The sequence below is a fragment of the Ornithodoros turicata genome, chromosome 4 (genome assembly GCF_037126465.1).
Source record: "Ornithodoros turicata isolate Travis chromosome 4, ASM3712646v1, whole genome shotgun sequence".
NCBI classification, from domain to species: Eukaryota; Metazoa; Arthropoda; class Arachnida; order Ixodida; family Argasidae; genus Ornithodoros; species Ornithodoros turicata.
This window is the reverse complement of record NC_088204.1, coordinates 29,356,705-29,377,494: the sequence shown is the minus strand read 5'-3', so window position 1 is coordinate 29,377,494 and position 20,790 is coordinate 29,356,705. Positions and strand designations below refer to the sequence as shown.

The 20,790-nt window shown below is 46.0% G+C and overlaps 1 protein-coding gene across 1 annotated transcript in view; it reads left to right on the top strand.

The window, feature by feature from the left end:
• LOC135392248 (uncharacterized) overlaps window positions 1-20,790 on the top strand; it is a 76,423-nt gene that overhangs the window by 27,278 nt on the left and 28,355 nt on the right. Inside the window, exons 3-4 of the mRNA XM_064622967.1 lie at window positions 8,190-8,223; window positions 8,768-8,797. Coding sequence (XP_064479037.1) covers window positions 8,190-8,223; window positions 8,768-8,797 — 64 coding nt within the window. The remainder of the gene's footprint in view (window positions 1-8,189; window positions 8,224-8,767; window positions 8,798-20,790) is intronic.

Here is a 20,790-nt window from a genome sequence, read left to right as displayed (position 1 = left end):
TGGGGACGTCTGTATCGAACGATTACGCAATTCACAGGTCAGTACCTTCGCCACAAGCGTGTTGCAAAACGGTCGTCCTTCCTACTTCACGCCCTGCCCCAACGAAAGGATTGTGGACGAAAAACCCTGTGTTGAGCATTCTACAAAAGAAGCCGTCCCGTCTCTTCCGCTGCTAAGCGACGACCAAACGGATCCCAGATACCCCCTATTCCAGATCACAAGAGATGACGAGAAGCTTACTCCGTCAATGAAAGACAAGGAATTACAGAGCTTGATGGACAGAGAATTCCACAGGGACACGTTACACAACTGAGCAGCCCCTTTGCCTTTTCGTATGCCCCGACGTGAACTTCCTGACAACCGAGAACAAGCGTTTTCTCGGTTCACTTCTTTACGTCGCACTTCGGAAAGGAACGCAGAAATGAAGCACTTCGTTGCCTTCATGCAGGATCTGCTCGAAAATGGCCACGCTGAGCCAGCACCACAAAGAAAAGAAGCAAAGCAATCTCGATACCTCCCCAGCTTCGGTGTTTGCCACCCGCAGAAACCGAGCCAAATCCGGGTAGTTTTCGATTCAAGTACCAAGGTGTTTCGCTCAACGACTTGCTCCTTTCGGGACCGGACATGACAAATAGCCTGATCGGTGTGCTGCTCCGTTTTGGAAAGGAGGCTGTGGCGGTAACAGCTGACATCCAGCGAATGTTTTATTCCTTCTTCGTACGTGAAGAAGACAGACTACCTGCGCTTCTTGTGGTTCCGAGACAACGACACTAGCAAGGATATCATTGAATACTGGATGTGTGTACATGCGTTTGGCAACACATACTCCCCCTCTATTGCGACCTACGGCACCGCACAGGAGGGAGAGCAGGACTTTCGTGCGGACGTTCGACACTTTATCGAAAGAGACTTCTATGTCGACGACGGCCTCAAGTCCTTACCGAACGAAGAGGAGGCTATTGACTTACTCAAAAGGACACAGCACATGCTGAAAGGAGCAAACATGCGGCTTCACAAGATAGCCTCTAACTCTGTGGAAGTCGTGGGCGCCTTTCCATCCGGTGACTATGCCACGGGCATTAAAGACATGGACTTCGGCAGAGGTCACGTATCGATGCAGCAGAGCCTTGGACTAAACTGGGACCTGAAGGCACGTTCACCTTCAAAGTGCCCGTAAAAGACACTCCGAATTCACGACGTGGCGTACTATCCACTGTGAAAAGCCTATACTACACCCCTAGGATTGACAGCCCCAGTGACGGTACCAGGTTAGTCTGTTGCTGAGAGATATTTCTTCAGGATCCTGAGACTGGGATGCCACTCTCGACCTGAATGACAACTAGCGAACGTGGCGAGACTCATTACATCATCTTGAACGGCTCAAGATACCCACTCCAGTACACTGCAGTCTCTCTCTCTGGCGCTCCTCGACGGGAAATCTGCGTCTTCTGCGATGCCTCAGAACAGGTCAATCGCCGCTGTAGCTTGTATCAGAGCCACAGAGTAGGATGGAATGCTGCAGAGTAGGAAAAATGCTGATGGAATGCAACACGTGGGTTTTGTGTTCGGAAAAGCAAAGCTAGCACCACGCCCCTAACAGACCATTCCAAGACTTGAGCTATGTGCCGCACTGCTCGCCGTCGATATCGCTGAGTTTGTCGTCAGCGAAATCGATGCTCACATTAAATTCTACACGGACAGCAAAGTTGTGCTCGGATACATCTTCAATCAATCGAGGCGTTTCTACGTCTATGTCAGGCAACCGTGTGAACCGCATACGAGGATCTACGAAGCCCGAACAATGGCATTACGTTCCTACCGATCAGAACCCTGCAGATCACGCCACTAGAGCTGTCGCTGCAGATGCTTTGGCTAGCACGACTTGGCTGACAGCACCGAAATTTCTTCGGGAAAGTACGGACGCGCAGAGGAAGGGCACAGCCTTCCTGCTTTTTGAACCAGACCAGCACAAGAAAATCCGTCCTCAAATGGCTCTCTCGGCAACTCGCGTAGGAAATCAACAACTGGGGGTACATCGCTTCGAGCGCTTTTCGACATGGGCATCTCTACTGCGGGCCGTGGCATACCTGGTGCATACCGCTCGTTCCTTTCATAACCCTTTGGCTGATTGTCACGGGTGGCATTAGTGCAGGAAACCTCGAAGCGCGGATGAGCTGAACGAGGCGAAGAAAGTCATCCTTCGCTGCGTCCAACACGAATAATTTCCAGAAGCCGTCACAAGCCCCCGTGCGGACGCAGCTCAACAAAGTCGCATTTCGTCCAGCAACCCTTTGCGCAAACTCGACCCGTTCGTCCACAATCAGGGCCTGTTGAGAGTTCGTGGACGCCTACGAAACTCCGACCACGACGATTCGGATCAATCGGACCACACTCGGAGATCACTAAAGGGTAGTACACGCATCTCGGAATCGAACTCGTGCCAGAAGCACAATGAAGCAATGTAATCCGGACTACTCTTTCCTGCTCTCGTGCCACTGGTATCATCCGCATACTGCAGATCACTAAAGGGTAGTAAACGCTTCTAGGAATCGAACTCGTGCCAGAAGCACAATGGGGCAATGTAATCTGGATTACTCTTTCCTGCTTTGGTGCCACTGGTATCATCCGCATACCGCAGATTACTAAAGGGTAGTACACGCTTCTAGGAATCGAACTCGTGCCAGAAGCACAATGGGGCAATGTAATCTGGATTACTCTTTCCTGCTTTGGTGCCACTGGTATCATCCGCATACCGCAGATTACTAAAGGGTAGTACACGCTTCTAGGAATCGAACTCGTGCCAGAAGCACAATGGAGCAATGTAATCTGGATTACTCTTTCCTGCTTTGGTGCCACTGGTATCATCCGCATACCGCAGATTACTAAAGGGTAGTAAACGCTTCTAGGAATCGAACTCGTGCCAGAAGCACAATGGGGCAATGTAATCCGGACTACTCTTTCCTGCTTTGGTGCCACTGGTATCATCCGCATACCGCAGATTACTAAAGGGTAGTACACGCTTCTAGGAATCGAACTCGTGCCAGAAGCACAATGGGGCAATGTAATCCGGACTACTCTTTCCTGCTTTGGTGCCACTGGTATCATCCGCATACCGCAGATTACTAAAGGGTAGTAAACGCTTCTAGGAATCGAACTCGTGCCAGAAGCACGATGGGGCAATGTAATCCGGACTACTCTTTCCTGCTTTGGTGCCACTGTTATCATCCGCATGCCGCAGATTACTAAAGGGTAGTACACGCTTCTAGGAATCGAACTCGTGCCAGAAGCACAATGGGGCAATGTAATCCGGACTACTCTTTCCTGCTTTGGTGCCACTGGTATCATCCGCATACCGCAGATTACTAAAGGGTAGTAAACGCTTCTAAGAATCGAACTCGTGCCAGAAGCACAATGGGGCAATGTAAACCGGACTACTCTTTCCTGCTTTGGTGCCACTGGTATCATCCGCATACCGCAGATTACTAAAGGGTAGTAAACGCTTCTAGGAATCGAACTCGTGCCAGAAGCACAATGGGGCGATGTAATCCGGACTACTCTTTCCTGCTTTGGTGCCACTGTTATCATCCGCATACCGCAGATTACTAAAGGGTAGTAAACGCTTCTAGGAATCGAACTCGTGCCAGAAGCACAATGGGGCAATGCAATCCGGACTACTCTTTCCTGCTTTGGTGCCACTGGTATCATCCGCATACCGCAGATTACTAAAGGGTAGTACACGCTTCTAGGAATCGAACTCGTGCCAGAAGCACAATGGGGCAATCTAATCCGGACTACTCTTTCCTGCTTTGGTGCCACTGGTATCATCCGCATACCGCAGATTACTAAAGGGTAGTAAACGCTTCTAGGAATCGAACTCGTGCCAGAAGCACAATGGGGCAATGTAATCCGGACTACTCTTTCCTGCTTTGGTGCCACTGGTATCATCCGCATACCGCAGATTACTAAAGGGTAGTAAACGCTTCTAGGAATCGAACTCGTGCCAGAAGCACAATGGGGCAATGTAATCCGGACTACTCTTTCCTGCTTTGGTGCCACTGGTATCATCCGCATACCGCAGATTACTAAAGGGTAGTAAACGCTTCTAGGAATCGAACTCCTGCCAGAAGCACAATGGGGCAATGTAATCCGGACTACTCTTTCCTGCTTTGGTGCCACTGGTATCATCCGCATACCGCAGATTACTAAAGGGTAGTAAACGCTTCTAGGAATCGAACTCGTGCCAGAAGCACAATGGGGCAATGTAATCAGGACTACTCTTTCCTGCTTTGGTGCCACTGTTATCATCCGCATACCGCAGATTACTAAAGGGTAGTAAACGCTTCTAGGAATCGAACTCGTGCCAGAAGCACAATGGGGCAATGTAATCCGGACTACTCTTTCCTGCTTTGGTGCCACTGTTATCATCCGCATACCGCAGATTACTAAAGGGTAGTAAACGCTTCTAGGAATCGAACTCGTGCCAGAAGCACAATGGGGCAATGCAATCCGGACTACTCTTTCCTGCTTTGGTGCCACTGGTATCATCCGCATACCGCAGATTACTAAAGGGTAGTACACGCTTCTAGGAATCGAACTCGTGCCAGAAGCACAATGGGGCAATGTAATCCGGACTACTCTTTCCTGCTTTGGTGCCACTGGTATCATCCGCATACCGCAGATTACTAAAGGGTAGTAAACGCTTCTAGGAATCGAACTCGTGCCAGAAGCACAATGGGGCAATGTAATCCGGACTACTCTTTCCTGCTTTGGTGCCACTGTTATCATCCGCATACCGCAGATTACTAAAGGGTAGTAAACGCTTCTAGGAATCGAACTCGTGCCAGAAGCACAATGGGGCAATGTAATCCGGACTACTCTTTCCTGCTTTGGTGCCACTGGTATCATCCGCATACCGCAGATTACTAAAGGGTAGTAAACGCTTCTAGGAATCGAACTCGTGCCAGAAGCACAATGGGGCAATGTAATCCGGACTACTCTTTCCTGCTTTGGTGCCAGTGGTATCATCCGCATACCGCAGATTACTAAAGGGTAGTAAACGCTTCTAGGAATCGAACTCCTGCCAGAAGCACAATGGGGCAATGTAATCCGGACTACTCTTTCCTGCTTTGGTGCCACTGGTATCATCCGCATACCGCAGATTACTAAAGGGTAGTAAACGCTTCTAGGAATCGAACTCGTGCCAGAAGCACAATGGGGCAATGTAATCCGGACTACTCTTTCCTGCTTTGGTGCCACTGGTATCATCCGCATACCGCAGATTACTAAAGGGTAGTACACGCTTCTAGGAATCGAACTCGTGCCAGAAGCACAATGGGGCAATGTAATCCGGACTACTCTTTCCTGCTTTGGTGCCACTGGTATCATCCGCATACCGCAGATTACTAAAGGGTAGTAAACGCTTCTAGGAATCGAACTCGTGCCAGAAGCACAATGGGGCAATGTAATCCGGACTACTCTTTCCTGCTTTGGTGCCACTGGTATCATCCGCATACCGCAGATTACTAAAGGGTAGTACACGCTTCTAGGAATCGAACTCGTGCCGGAAGCACAATGGGGCAATGTATTCCGGACTACTCTTTCCTGCTTTGGTGCCACTGGTATCATCCGCATACCGCAGATTACTAAAGGGTAGTAAACGCTTCTAGGAATCGAACTCGTGCCAGAAGCACAATGGGGCAATGTAATCCGGACTACTCTTTCCTGCTTTGGTGCCACTGGTATCATCCGCATACCGCAGATTACTAAAGGGTAGTAAACGCTTCTAGGAATCGAACTCGTGCCAGAAGCACAATGGGGCAATGTAATCCGGACTACTCTTTCCTGCTTTGGTGCCACTGGTATCATCCGCATACCGCAGATTACTAAAGGGTAGTAAACGCTTCTAGGAATCGAACTCGTGCCAGAAGCACAATGGGGCAATGTAATCCGGACTACTCTTTCCTGCTTTGGTGCCACTGGTATCATCCGCATACCGCAGATTACTAAAGGGTAGTAAACGCTTCTAGGAATCGAACTCCTGCCAGAAGCACAATGGGGCAATGTAATCCGGACTACTCTTTCCTGCTTTGGTGCCACTGGTATCATCCGCATACCGCAGATTACTAAAGGGTAGTAAACGCTTCTAGGAATCGAACTCGTGCCAGAAGCACAATGGGGCAATGTAATCCGGACTACTCTTTCCTGCTTTGGTGCCACTGGTATCATCCGCATACCGCAGATTACTAAAGGGTAGTACACGCTTCTAGGAATCGAACTCGTGCCAGAAGCACAATGGAGCAATGTAATCCGGATTACTCTTTCCTGCTTTGGTGCCACTGGTATCATCCGCATACCGCAGATTACTAAAACGTAGTACACGCTTCTAGGAATCGAACTCGTGCCAGAAGCACAATGGAGCAATGTAATCCGAATTACTCTTTCCTGCTTTGGTGCCACTGGAACGACCAGCATATTGCAGATACGACAGGATTTCACGAATTCCGGACGATTCACACGATTTCAGGAATGCAATTAAATCTCTCCCAGAAGCACAATAGAGCAATGTAATATGGATTACTGTTTACTGATTTCGTGGCAGTGGCATCACCGGAATATTTCCGATTAAAGAGGCGGTGCACACGCTTTTATGGTTGGTTCGGTTAAAGTTCTGGTTCGAGGTTGCTGGTTAGGTTCATGTTCGTATTCAGCGCAACCAAAATAACGGTTTGAACTCGTATTAATCGGATCCAACCGGATTACGTGTGCTATGCAAATCAGTGTACCGTGTGAAAGGTAACACAAGGTTGTCCCTCGTTCTCTTACACGCTAGCCTCTACACTTCATAGGTACAAAGAATGATGCAGTTCATTATAGGAAATCATCCTTTACTGAACCGAAAAGTGCTGGGAAGTGGCGTAGAGGATACAATTGAACTTCACTGCAAAAAGCTATCGCCAATTTCTAAAGAAAAAGAGAGAGAGAGAGAGAGAGCTCCCCTCTTCTGGTTCGGCGGTTGACGTTGAGCTGGTGTCAGAGCTCGACGTTCTGCTCCATGCTCTGGACCGCACGCCAACCTAGGGATTCGGTGTAGAAGACGGATTGTGCGTTGAACGGTTAAGGTGAGGCTGCGCAAGGGGGAGAACACATCACCGCCATCTTCTGCCACGGAGTGCCTAACCTCTCGCCCCGCAAATATAACCCGGACGTCTTTCAGGTAGAGCAAGAGATTGTCAATCGAGTATTCTTACAGCAGAAATCTTGCCCAGATTTCTGGTGCACGATTGATGTATTGATGGTGAGATAGGGATTCCACCTAAACACTTAGCTGACCAAGGTTGCTGGCTGCCGCTTCCAACTAGACGGGGACGAAGAGATGACTATCTCGGTGAAAACCGGGTGGTGCATAACTTGTTGAGCTAGCAGGCGTCCAATATCTCCAAAGCCAAAATAAAGTTGTTGTTGTTGTTGTTTTTTCTGGAAGAACCTTCGTATGTCAAGTGACGCGACGACACGATGATGCCGCAATTTTCTTCATGACGCAGCGAATAAAATGCATGTCTTACCCTGCAACTGAAATATATTCGTTACGTATTTTAAGCTCTACACATATCGGAAGGAGGCTCAACTTAAACTTGAATGCCGACCGCGTATAGTTCCTCAACACTGCCCGCGAGCACGAATGAGATTGGCACCCCTGGCGTATAGCCAACGTAAATACGTGCTACCTATATCTACATGGTAAAGTCAACGTCTCTTTTACGTTGACAATCGACCATTGACCAGGTACAGTTTCCACATTGATTAAGAGCTAGAATGCTGTATACGACGTTGTTCAACATCAGACAACATTCTCCGTTGATGGTAAGGGTAAGGGCAAGTTCACGGTAAGGGTTCAGAAAGTAGTTTTGTAAGAGAATTCTCCATGTAACCTTGCACCTTAAAGAAATGAACGCAACCGGGGAAGCTCCGTGAAAAATCGGGTGTGTCTGCTTCGCCTGATGTGTCTAACAACGTCTCTAGGCTGTAAGCCTTATTGTTTGTGCAGGCAAGCCTGAACAAAGACACTTGTGCTGCGACTGCGAATGACGGTCACATGTGCTTGACACTAGATGAGGATGCTGGATGACCTGGGCAACCTCTTCCAGGGGACATGCCCACGGTTCTCTCTAATCATTGTGCTTCCGTTTCAGGTGATCCGCCTCATAATCTCGGATATAAGGCTTGGTTAGTGCTTATACAATATCTCATCCAGATGCGAAAGGCGTTCTTGCGTGGGAAATGCTATCCCGTTCCCCAATGTCCTGCGACTGAACTTGCTTCGTGCCTCAAGACGCATTGGAAGTGCCAGGCAGTCATTATTACTGCGCGAATTGTACAACACAAGAGTGACCCCTGGTTTGCCAATCCCGAACGATGCGCAGCTACCCAGGGCCGATGAGCCGCAAACACGGCGAAACACGTGTCCTCTGGTGCTGTCGCATCGTTCAATAAGTATCTGTTTCTCTACGTGCAGCCATAGAAGCCATTTTAATCTGTAAGTTTGAGTTTCAAACACGTCTAGCATCATTTACTTATTTTTTTAATGGCTTTTCCCCCCTCTTTATACATATATATATATATATATATATATATATATATATATATATATATATATATATATATATTCGCGCAATAACAGACGTTGGATTTGCATTATGCGCCACGGCTCTCGCATCACTATAGAACATAGCGCTAGAATCAGTTAGTTTACTTCTGTTTTTCATTCTAGGTACCCGTTCGACGTCGACGTCAGCTCTGCGTAAGTGGCTGAGCTTCCACACAAAAACCATGACTTATTTCATAACTTTGCATCTTTAACCGGGAATCTTGCATGAAAAAACATCCATCAAGGCAGAATCATATGAAACGCTCCGTGAGAACGGCGCGCAGGATATGCGAGGCTTCAATACGCAGGGCGAACAGGGTTGCCAGATACCAAGCTGGTATCCCGACAAAACTGATTCCGAAAATAGCCCAAATATAGCCAACTCACGCCAACGCATAAAAGAAAAAAAAAGAAAGAAAAGCCAAAATACACCATAAGATAGGGGGAAGCATGCAACTTCTCCTGGATTATGGATACATAAGTTCGCTTTTAAACATGTTCAGGTACGATTCGGATGGCATAAAATCTTTTCAGCAACGTCCCACGCCGCGGACTAATACGAGACAAAACGTCTCGTATTAAATGTTATTCTATGTTGTGTTAAGTCGCTGGTAAATGTTTTCTTCCGATGTTCTAAAGTGGAACAAAGAGAGTCTATAAGAACCGCAATATATGTATTGAATCAGATATGATGCATCACGTATAGCTTATAACTTTATTGCTTATGTAAATAAAGGTCACTTTCAAAGTCTCCAAGCCCGAGGCACCATGATATCAAGTACAGGTCCCATATACAAGCGGCAGCTTTGCGTAAAGGTGCTCCCATGCTCGCCACATTGCGGGTTGCAACTTGAAGCTGGGAACCTGTCCTTGAAGTTAGCAACTCGCGTTGCCGCGGACAAATTTTGAGTTGGAGCAACCGTTTATATGCGCGCCGTACATGTCCTGTACAAGGTCAGTCTCTAATATTCCAGCAGCATTAGTTTTGGGGCGTTTAATAATGGAACATCAGCGAGCCCAAGGCACTACGTACTCTCTCCAGTTCGCACAACTTATTTAAAGTCAGCAAGTTCAGAAGAAAAGTAAAGTCGCACAGGAATTGGTTCCTTTGAACTTGGAAATTCTAATTGTACAAGAACAAAAGCTGCGTTGCAGTATCACCACCTGTGTCCGTCACAGAATTACCGAATTCCGAAAAAGGGATTCCGACTTGTGTGTCTTCGTATCGGCTCATATCTATTCTGCTGCCCATTAACGCGTCCGACCTGGAAGCGCAAAGGATCATTACTTTATTCAGTCTTGACAGACGGCAGTGCATTAATGTGTGCCGGGACACAAATGCAGAAACGAGGGGTTACAGTCGTCGTGTGGTCGCGTGCTGTCATCCGAGCGCATGGCGTGAAACGCTGGTATAGCCCCAAAAATAGCCAAATAGCCAACATGAAAAACACCCCGCCAGCTGTCACAAAAAGTAACACAACTTGGCGGTTTATAGCCCAATCTGGGAACCCTGAGAGCGAACCACATGGTGCTTCGGGTTGGTTTCGTACAGCCGGAGCGATTCCAAAATTTAGCCAAAACTATCTTCACGAGTACTGTACACGTATACAACCGTACGAGCTTTATTCTGAATAATCACGCGGGCTGCAGTTCCCGCTGTTGTGTTGTTGTGTCTCCACCCTCTCTTTGGCTGCAAGTTTTTACTCATGAATAAGTCTTTGTGTAGGAATTTGTCGAAACGTGCCGTAATGGCGGACGGCGAAACCTGCGCTTTGAATCTCATCCAATGTCAGGCACGACTTCGGCCTGCGGGCATGGCAAAAGGACCGTGCTCTTCGAAATAGGCCCACTCAGACATTTCCGCAGGCGGAGAATGTAGCTGCATTGACGAAAATGTGGGGCATAATCCAACACGTGGAAGCTAAGTCACGTGTTTTCTTTCCGCGAGTTTTAAAATTACCTCATCAGCGACTCCCAATTAAGCATCCTGTTGTCCAAGAAGTTTCCTAAGCAGTGTTATATGTATCGTCGTTGCAAGTAACACCGTTACAGTAATCGATACTTTTTCTATATCGGAGTGCGTATAGCGATACCTTTTTAAACCGGTATCGTAAATCCGTTACAAATTATTATTATTATTATTATTACAATTATTATTATGGTAAAGCGATTTCTGTATCGTTACGAATACCGGTACTTTCTCATGCCCCGCTCCATAGTGCCGACCACATTTCTCACTCGTAATCATTGTCAATAGTCCGTCTAGCCCTCGACAAGAAACCTGTGGATACGCCTACGTGCGCCGCATCCGGAATTATGGAATTGTACCAAACATATGTTCACTTTTTTCCTTTGTAACTGAAGGAAATAACCACGGCGTGTTCAACAAGAGTGTTGAGGTCAAGTTTTTGACAGGGCGCTCTACATCCCACTCCTAATTTGCAGTGTCGCACTGAGTCACGCTCACATATACTGTGGTATTGCTAAGTGGGTGCAGCACCCTCCTTGCTCAATGGCATTCCTCATGCATTTTTCAAACCCCATAACTCCGCAAGGAATTGCTCAATTTGCATAAAATAGGTCTTGAATTTGAGATCTCAATGGGTTCTAGTACTTAATGGTGCCAGAAATTCGTCTTTTGTGTTGGAAATTTTCTTGCTGACGTCGGAAATTGCGTTTCGCGCTTCCTTCAGACTTGCTGGCTGGTCACAAAATAAATAGACCTAAGGTGAGAATTTTAATCCCATTAAGTACTAGAAAAATATCGCTAAAAGTCCCGAAAGAATTTGTTTATGTCGAAGCATAGAGTTGCTACACGGATTCTTGTGAGCAGTGGTTAGCGAATGCAGACTCGCTGAGATTTTGGGTGTGCGCGGTGGTGCCATCTATCTGCATGCCATATGTGGCACAAGTGGAAAAAACCGGATGAATTGTCACAATCTGTCTTTTCGCATGTGATAATAAATGGAGTGTGGACGCGCAGCTGTCGCTTGTTATCTCGGAATCCTTCGATCGTTCCGTGGTTGTGCTGTGCCTGCGTGTCATGGTTTTACGCATAGCAGGAAACCTGCCTGCGGAAAACCGAAGAGACGCAAAGAACAAGCTCTGAAATTCTACAAGAGAAGGCATCTGGATAATCTTTAAGTAGTACCAGACTCTCACGAATCAAGCAATCTGTCATCGAGAGCGAACAGAAGCGACAGAACGCAAGACGTGTCTGCAGGAACGTCCGGAATCGGACCTTGTGTTGTTCAAGGACGAAGCATGTGGACAATATGCATTTGTTCAACTAATTTCAAGAGAATTCTGAGATTCTGAGAAACAAGAATAAGATTTCTGAGAATCCACAGCCCATTCAACTGCACACTTGCTGTCATGAAGATAACGTCAGAGAACAGAAATGGATTGCGGAATTTGCATTAATTTGGATTGCCAAATTAGGCTGCAATGCAAAATGTGCTTGCTGAAGGCCGTTACAGCTACTGAGGGCCAACCAGATAGCATGTTAGATCGTATGGACGTGAACAGAGTATAGCTGTATCCAATGTGCTATCCTCTGGGGCTGGGTATACTTTGAGCGGTTTTATAATGCTTAGCTCCATCCAGAGCTTGTTGACCCACGCATACCACGCAGTATGCCGATCAGGGACCCTGACCACAAGAAGAAATACAACACGCAGGAAAGGTCTTCGTAGTGCAACCATTTCGACAGATTGTGCATATTCATACTGTTGTGCATGATATATGCACTACAATTCCCTTTCCGTCACAGCGCTCTGCATTGCTGTGCTTGCAGTTGACCCCAATGTGGCCTTCATCATGTAATCCAAGTTATCGGACCCAGTGGCCGAAGCCTCTGCTCCGCCTGCGGTGTCATGACGAACATGAGCACATTCCCGTGGAGCGTGGACAGCGTCACACTGAGGGAGACTGTACCCTAGCTGACTTATCGTTATCACAGGAAGCTTAATTTATGTATGTTTGTGTGTCCGTGGTGCTCCTGGTGTCCATTGTGTACTGTTTATTGTGGAAGCTTATCTCTTCTATTCATCTTTAGACTGCCCCCAGAACCCTTGTGCGAACAAACTCAGTTCAGCCACAGGTATATCCGATTCCCATAATCAATCTTCGTTCGTTTTTTATCTACACATATTTGAGCTCTTCTTAGTCGGTATGCCGCTTAACTGAAATATGCGCATCCTGCACAACGCTGTAGACAACACTCAAACGTTACGTTGTCTTGAACTGTCCTTGTGGATTAGGACGTGCTGATTAGGGATGCGTGAGTTTCAATGAAATAACACAGCGTTCACATGCCTGCTTAGCAAGCATGTGAACGCTGTGTTAAACGCGTGTGTTGAAACGTCTGTTGAAACGCTGTGTGTTGAAAAGAAAACTAGTTTTCTTTTCAACACACAGCGTTTCAACTTGTTGGGGTAAAATACTACAGGGAACGGTTACACTAATGTGCCACAGGTGACAGTTCTACAATTTCGATGTTCTGCATTCTGTGTACTAAAACATCTGGCAGCGAACAGTTTGACTGACAGTTGAAACATTGGTGTAGAACATAGCCTGAACTTCGCGTACGCCAGATTGCCCTTCTCCAGGTGAGGGAACGGAGGGACTTGTTGCAAGCACGATGGCCGATCGTCAGCGTCCGCGTCTCATTGGTCACAATTTGTGCACTGAGCTCACCTTAGAAATTCCGGGGCACAACTGTTAATGCATGCTACCTCGTTACAATCTGCAAGCATCTGGCTATCAAGTTATCCGGTTGTTACAAGCTTACCCTTGATGCCCACCAATGGCGACCAGCAACAACCTGCCCGAAGCCCCCGCACGCTGTACTATCCACCACAAGCACTGTACCGCTGGCACTGTGCTCGTGAAGATAACTGCCGCCGCTGTCATATGCAGCTTCATTCCCTTCTTTTTAGACTCTGTGTACAAATATGAGTGTCGAACTTGTGGCGTCGGCGTAAATGAGTCGACAACAGCACTGTCAACTATACTGAGGCACCCATCACTGTTCAGGTGATCAGATGCCGTCAAAACTGAGACTGAACGCCATGTAAGACCGCACTGCCGACTACACAACTTGCGCCGTCTTTACCTATCGCACTGAACCAAAAATACAGCATTATATGTGCCAGTGTCAAAGCACCGTGATATCGCAGAACAGTCCACAATAATTTTATAGGACAGTGCCCTGATAATCTGGGGCTGACGATGGTGCAGTAATTTTGCTGTTCACGAAATGATCCCGACGATTCCGAATACACAGAAGCACATGTAAGCTTGCCATAAATTTCATGAAGTCATTGGAGCACCCGCAAGCCATACCACTTCATTGCTTTCTCAATAGGCCAGCAACTGTTTTTCAAATTAATATACGTAAATGGTCTGCGCAATCAGCTACTGTTCTTTCTTTTTCTTCTTCTCTTTTTCGTGTTTCTCCGCGGTTCCACAACGAGTGTTGGAAACATTTGGTGTGTTCGCGAGGTTCGGTTGAATGAAATTGTCGATCCGTCTGCTATCACACGGACAAATGACAGTTAACACGCGGACGCTGTTCTCAAGGTGATAAAGGCAAGCTAGAGGTCCAAGGTAAAAGAATAAAGAAAGAGGAAAAGAGTACCTGGTATTCCTTTCCGCTGATATGGTGGATCAGTCGCGTAATGTAACATGTAACCGTCTGCCGCCGTAGTACCAGGAGCCTCTACAGTGATAGGTAATCAATTAGATCGTCCTATGCTCCATCTATTGAGCGAAACGCGGATCAGATTTCTTGGTCATTGGACTCCACGGTATGTGTGATCCTGACACCAACGTAATTGTCACACTAGACTCTGTCAGCCGCCGGAGAGGCCATTGCCTAAGAGGACGGCCGAAGACGACTTCGAGTCAAGCATAACGTGTCCGAGCTACATACATATGAAATATACTGTCTTTACCTACCTTACCTGTCTTTACCTACTTTACCTTTGAAATAGCTGTTCACTTTAGCAATATTTCTATGTTGCAAAATATTCGTATTTTAAACAAAATTAACGCGCAAAACATCACGTTACTTTCTTAGCAACTATAGCAGTACTCAGTTACTTTAAGTGTCGATACCGGTATTTCGAGAATTGTTACTAAAGCAACAAGTATCGGTATATCGCGATACTGAGTCTCGTTGTACCCGTTCAGGTACTCGTTGATTCTGTGAGCAAACTGTTTGTTGGCATTCTGGAAAGGTGGCTCCAGAGTAATGTGCACAAATGTCCTCTAGTATTCTTTCAGCTCAGCAATGGCCACATTGTTCGCTTCATTGTTGGCCCGGGTCCGGTCGCAAGGTGCCCTTGCTGGAGCTGCCGGATGCGCACCTGCAGCACATGGAAATGCTGATAGTATAATTGTTCAGTTGCTGGTAAAGGACAACAGAGCAGGCTTCCTTTGCAAGTGAGCACTGGTGCTGGAATTGACAAGAAAGGCAAACACAACCCTAGATAAGCTTTGCATGTGATTATCTGTCGGTAGCCTACTTTTTAATCTAACCAAAGCATGTTCTGTTCCTTGGAAACAAACACGAAGCTTCATTAGGATACATTCGCTTTTATAATCACATGATACCAAGAGTGGACTATGTGAATTTTTCAAAACGATATTTTTATGTCCATTTTCATCAGTTAACACACGTACATATGTTGCGAAAGCAAAGAGCAATAGGTATATTTGCATGTACAAACTGCAGAAATACGTGCCTTCAAGCGTATTAATTTAATCACTCCCACTAATTAATCACTTCCGAAGTATGTTTTGAGAGCAGTGTCATTCACACGTTCCCATATCTTGATTTCGCTTGATATTGATGTACTCAGTGTTAGGTCTGCATTTCCTCTGGTTGAAATTCAGGTTGCTATTCTCTTTCAGAGACTGTATTCCTATATGACATTGCACTTTGTTCCACTCTATACCGGCTCTCACTGCTATACCCAAACTGAGTTTCCACTGTAATGTCTCGAGTGCAGGACGCACTATGAACCTTATTGTTGTTGCTGTATCAATTTCAAGGTATAACAACTTCCTGCTAAAATAAAAATTATGAAGTTATAGTTGCAACCTTTAGCTGTAGCTTTTAATACTTTTTTAACGTGCTGTACTGTCTTAGACACAGGACTAATCATGGTCAAAGTAATGTTCGAGGTCTAGCTTAACTCGTAAATTTTGACTCCCGGGTCCTGTAGAGAAAAAAACTTTTGCATAAAGTGTCGCTCACCTGGACGCTGTGATGTATGACCCAATGGTAGTCTGCCATGAAACTCCCTAGTGCCATCCCTGTTTGACACCGTAGTTTAGTACTGAGAGAGTAGTGCCAGCCCTCTGCATGGATGGTCGTCCTCAGGCTATCCGTGTTCGCATAGTAGTTCCACAAAAAGATTTGACCTCTGCTGGAGAGCTACTGGTTCTCAAAGCAGCCTTTGAGCTGGCCAATGCCATCATGCAAGCTCGGGACATTTGTCACTGGACTCTGGTGTTTGAGGCAGTCGTCCCAGTGCACCAGCACCAGCTCCAGTGGCAGTAGGGCGAGGCCAACTACCTCACGCACCCATTGCTTGAGTGCTGGGTTCTCTTCACCCCTGTATAAAGTCTAAAGAAAGAAAGATGTAGGAAATGTTGAGGTTACAAAATGCAGTGATCAAGAATAGGTAACAGCTTAAGCATTTCAGACCCGCTGAACACTTGCACCTCCTGCATGGAAACGGCTTTGGCTCAAGGGAAGCACTCCGGCAGGAGCCCAAAGCTTTCGCTCAAATGATCCATATTTTGGGACCTGTTTCTGTTGCTCTTTTGTATTACTGACAGTTTTGCAGCACGCTGTTATTACAGTATCATTGTTTTTCTATTCTGTTTGAAACGTGCCACTAGAAATGGCATTCATTCTGCCACAGCTGCCTGCATTTAGGCTTAATGCATTCCTCTGTGCGTGCCATTGCAGCATTTCGCATGTAGTCATATATTTCTTCGGCGGCAAGACTTATTGCTACTTGTGGTATCAAGTGCAGGAACACAAATCAGCAAGAATGTTTCTAAATTATGCGACGGAACTACTCGACTACTAACCGGACCTGAACATTAACTTTCGAAATTATGCATATCACTAAACTATTATTGTGTACCATCACAGGGCTACATTGGGAAAATCTGTGTATTTGTACTGATTTGCAGCTTCAAACGCAACATTTAGTACATCACTGTCACTTGCACTTAGGAGAAAAATTCATGAAGCCATACCTCCAGTCCCAGTTCTCAAAACGTTCTGGTGATGCATTGGATGAAATGGAACAGGCATATCTTAGCCTGAACACCGAAGACGGCTTCGAAGCGTCCAATTGCTCGAGTTTCGAAGTCAAAGTGGCCACAGTCGAGGGCCCCAACTGTCCCAAACCTCGAGGTAAGGGCATCCTTGATCACGTTGAAAAGTTCAGCATACGTTGCCGCAGATCTTGACGGCAACAGACCAGGAGCAACGACAGAAACAGGAAACAGGTCTCAAAATATAGGTCATTATTTTGAATGCTTGAGGCTCTTATGCCGGAGTGTTTTCCCTGAGCTAGAGCGTTTTCCATGCAGAAGGTGCAAGTGTTCAGCAGGTCTGAAATGCTTAAGCTATTGCCTCTTCTAGAGCATTACGTCTTGTATCCTCAACATTTCTACACATTTTTTTTAATTTCTTCAGACTTCATACAGGGGTGAAGAGAACCCAGCGCTCAAGCAATGCGTAAGGTAGTTGGCCTCGCCCTATTGCCACTGGATCTGTTACTGGTGCACTGGAACGACTGCCTCAAGCATGAGAGTCCAGTGACAAACGTCCCGAGCTTGAATGGTGGCATTGGCCAGCTCAAAGGCTACTTTGAGAACCAGTGGCACTCCATCAGAGGCCAAATGTTGCTGGGGAACTACTATGCGGACACGGATAACCTGAGGGCGACCAACCATGCAGAGGGCTGGCACAACTCTCGCAGGGCTAAACTACGGCGTCAACCAGGGATGGCACTAGGGAAGTTCATGGCCGACTACCAAAAGCAGAGCATCCAGGTGAGCGAGATTTGATGCAAAAACTTTTTGCACTCATCTCTTCAGGACCCGGGGGTCACGAATATTACTTTGACCATGATTAGTCCTGTGGTTGTGATAGTACAGCACGTTAAAAAAGTATTAAAAGCTACAGAGAAAGGTTGTAACTAAACTCACTTCATTATTTTTATTGTAGCAAGAAGTTGCTATACTTTGGAATTGATACACCAACAAGAATAAGGTTCATAGTGTGTCCTACACTGGAGACATTACAGTGGAAACTTATTTTGGGTATAGCAGTGAGCCGGTTGAGTGGAACAAAGTGCAATGTCATATAGGAATACAGTCTCTGAAAGATAGTAACCTGAATTTCAACCAGAGGAAATGCAGACCTAACACTGAGTACATCAATATCAAGCGAAATCAAGATATGGGAACGTGTGAATGACACTGCTCTCAAAACATACTTCGGAAGTGATTAATTAGTGGGAGTGATTAAATTAATACGCTTGAAGGCACGTATTTCTGCAGTTTGTTCGTACAAATATACTTTTTGCTCTTTGCTTTCGCAACAAATGTACGTGTGTGAACAGATGAAAATGGACATGAAAATATCCTTTTAGAAAACTCACATAGTCTATACTCTTGGTATCATGTGTGAAAGCGAACGCAGCTTCGTGCTTGTTTCCAAGGAGCATCACATGCTTTGCATGGAAAGCTTGTCAAGGGCTGTGTTTGCCTTCCTTCTCAATTCCTGCACCAGTGTTCACTTGCAAAGGAAGCTTATTTTGTGACTAAAATTTAAGTGCTTTGTTGTCCTTTAGCAGCAACGGAACAATTATGGTATCAGCATATCCACGTGTTGCATGTGGGCATCCGGCAGCTCCTGCAAGGACACCCTGCAACCAAAACCCAGGTCACCTATGAAGCGAACAATGTGGCCATTAGTGAGCTGAAGAGGGGACTGGAAGAATACTGGAGAACATTGGTGCACATTCCTGTGGAGCCACCTTTCCAGAATGCCAACGAACAGTTTGCTCACAGAATCAACGAGTACCTAAGCAGTGTGGCACGACGACTGGGTGTAAACACGTGAATCCGGCACAAATTTAGCACTGTGTTTTAGGGTAAAACCTTTTTTCCCCTGGCCCATCCCCAATTTGCATCATCATCACTTTGGGTAAAAGCTAAAAATCAACTTTGCAATGTGGAAATTGAACCACCGATACAGGCACTTAAGAACACTAAGCATTGCAGTTTCAGCACAGCAATTCTGCATCTTATGTCAATCTAAAATATGTGAAGCTCTCTCTTTTATTTCCCACTGGAAAATCTACTTTTCTAACAGATATCACCTGATTTTACCCTGTTTTACGGCTCCTGAATTGAAACCCGATTTTTACCCCCTCCCCCGACTATCAAAAACCATAAAACCCGAAAACACAGGGCCCTAGGTACAAATGACATCGAACGACGGAGGATTCAGCAGCAGCATGGACACTCTGTACCAGAACCTCGGCCAACTACGTAGCCAACATTGTTGCCAATGCTGAACTGAAGAGGGGACTAGTAGAGGGTCACACCTTGTACACATTCTGTGCAGCACCCTTTCCAAATGCTCGCCAACAATTTGCTCATAGAATCGTTGTGTTGCATGTTGCTCGAAGACTGGGAGCAAATGCACGTACCAGATACAAATATCCAAAGAGAATTAAAAACCTTTTTGAAACAAATACATGAAGCAATGTCACATACTACTTTGTTAAACATACAACACAGGGATTGCCAGCACGGCAGATGTTTTTTTTTTCCATGATGAGACTGTCTTCGGCAAAACTTTCGGCCGTAATGAGATTTTGTGCGTAACGGGACACTTGGGAATTAAAGGATTATCAGCCGTACTGAGACTTCCGGCCGTAATGAGATACAATCATCAGGAAGATTGTATCTTCACGAATTTTTTTGCGGGCGATCTATCCATCAGATTTTTGTTCTGAAAACGGCTCCGGGATCAGGTGACCGAGGTGTTCTCATTGAAACAACTTCCTTAGCAGTCTGCTAATGCCCTCCTAGGGAGTGCCCTTCAGCATATGCTATATTGCAATTGATTTCATCTCCGAAAAAGTGATACATGCATTCGTAAAAAAATATGTTCGCACTTAGCTGGGCACTCTGTATAATCTACCGCTTCGTTAGAAACGCACTTCTATCGAGCTTCACAATCCCTGGTACCTAATCGATAGTGACGCCATTTGCGAATGTCATTCTATTTCTCCGTGTAGCTTGATGTGATACAAACGAATGGCATTCAATTTGCCGTGTGACAGGGCTATATTGATAACATCTACGTCAAATGAGACGCCAAATTCTGGTTCATTTATTTTTTTTATGACAATACCTCACGTGCCCTCGAGGGGCGTTGTGTGAGGGGGAGGTTACATCAGCCAGTATATAATACAGAACAGAAGCAATTGAACAATTGACAAAAAAAAACACTTATGTGAAAACGATAAGAAAACATATGCGAAGATGGGGAAATTAGACACCAAAACTGGCAGCTAGCTGGCTGCGAAAAGCTGAAAAGTCTGAGTTAGCTACGATAGACTGTGGAAGGTCGTTCCAAGCACTGATGGTTTTGGGGAAGAAAGAAAATTGGAAATGAGATGTACGACAGGGAATGGGGTCGATTTTATGGGCATGATGGATCCTAGAGGTGGTGTAGCGGGCCATAGTGATGTCCCCTGGTCGGATGGTTGTGGTGTAGTAGAATTTATGGAATAAACACAGACAATAGTATTTTCTACGGTGTGCAAGAGGAGGAAGATTGATAGAGGCCTTTAAAGATGTAATACTGGACGGAAAAGAATAGTCTGATAAAGCGAGCTGCCCGATTCTGTAAGGGATTCAAGGAGGTCCACAAGTGTTGACTGGTAAGGATCTCAGATGCTAGATGCATATTCCAACTTCGGCCTGACTCGCGTTTGGTATGCAAGACGTTTCACCTCAGGTAGGGCAAGTTTAAGGTGGCGACGGATGAAACCAAGTTTGCGATTTGCATCGCGAACAATGGTATGAATATGATC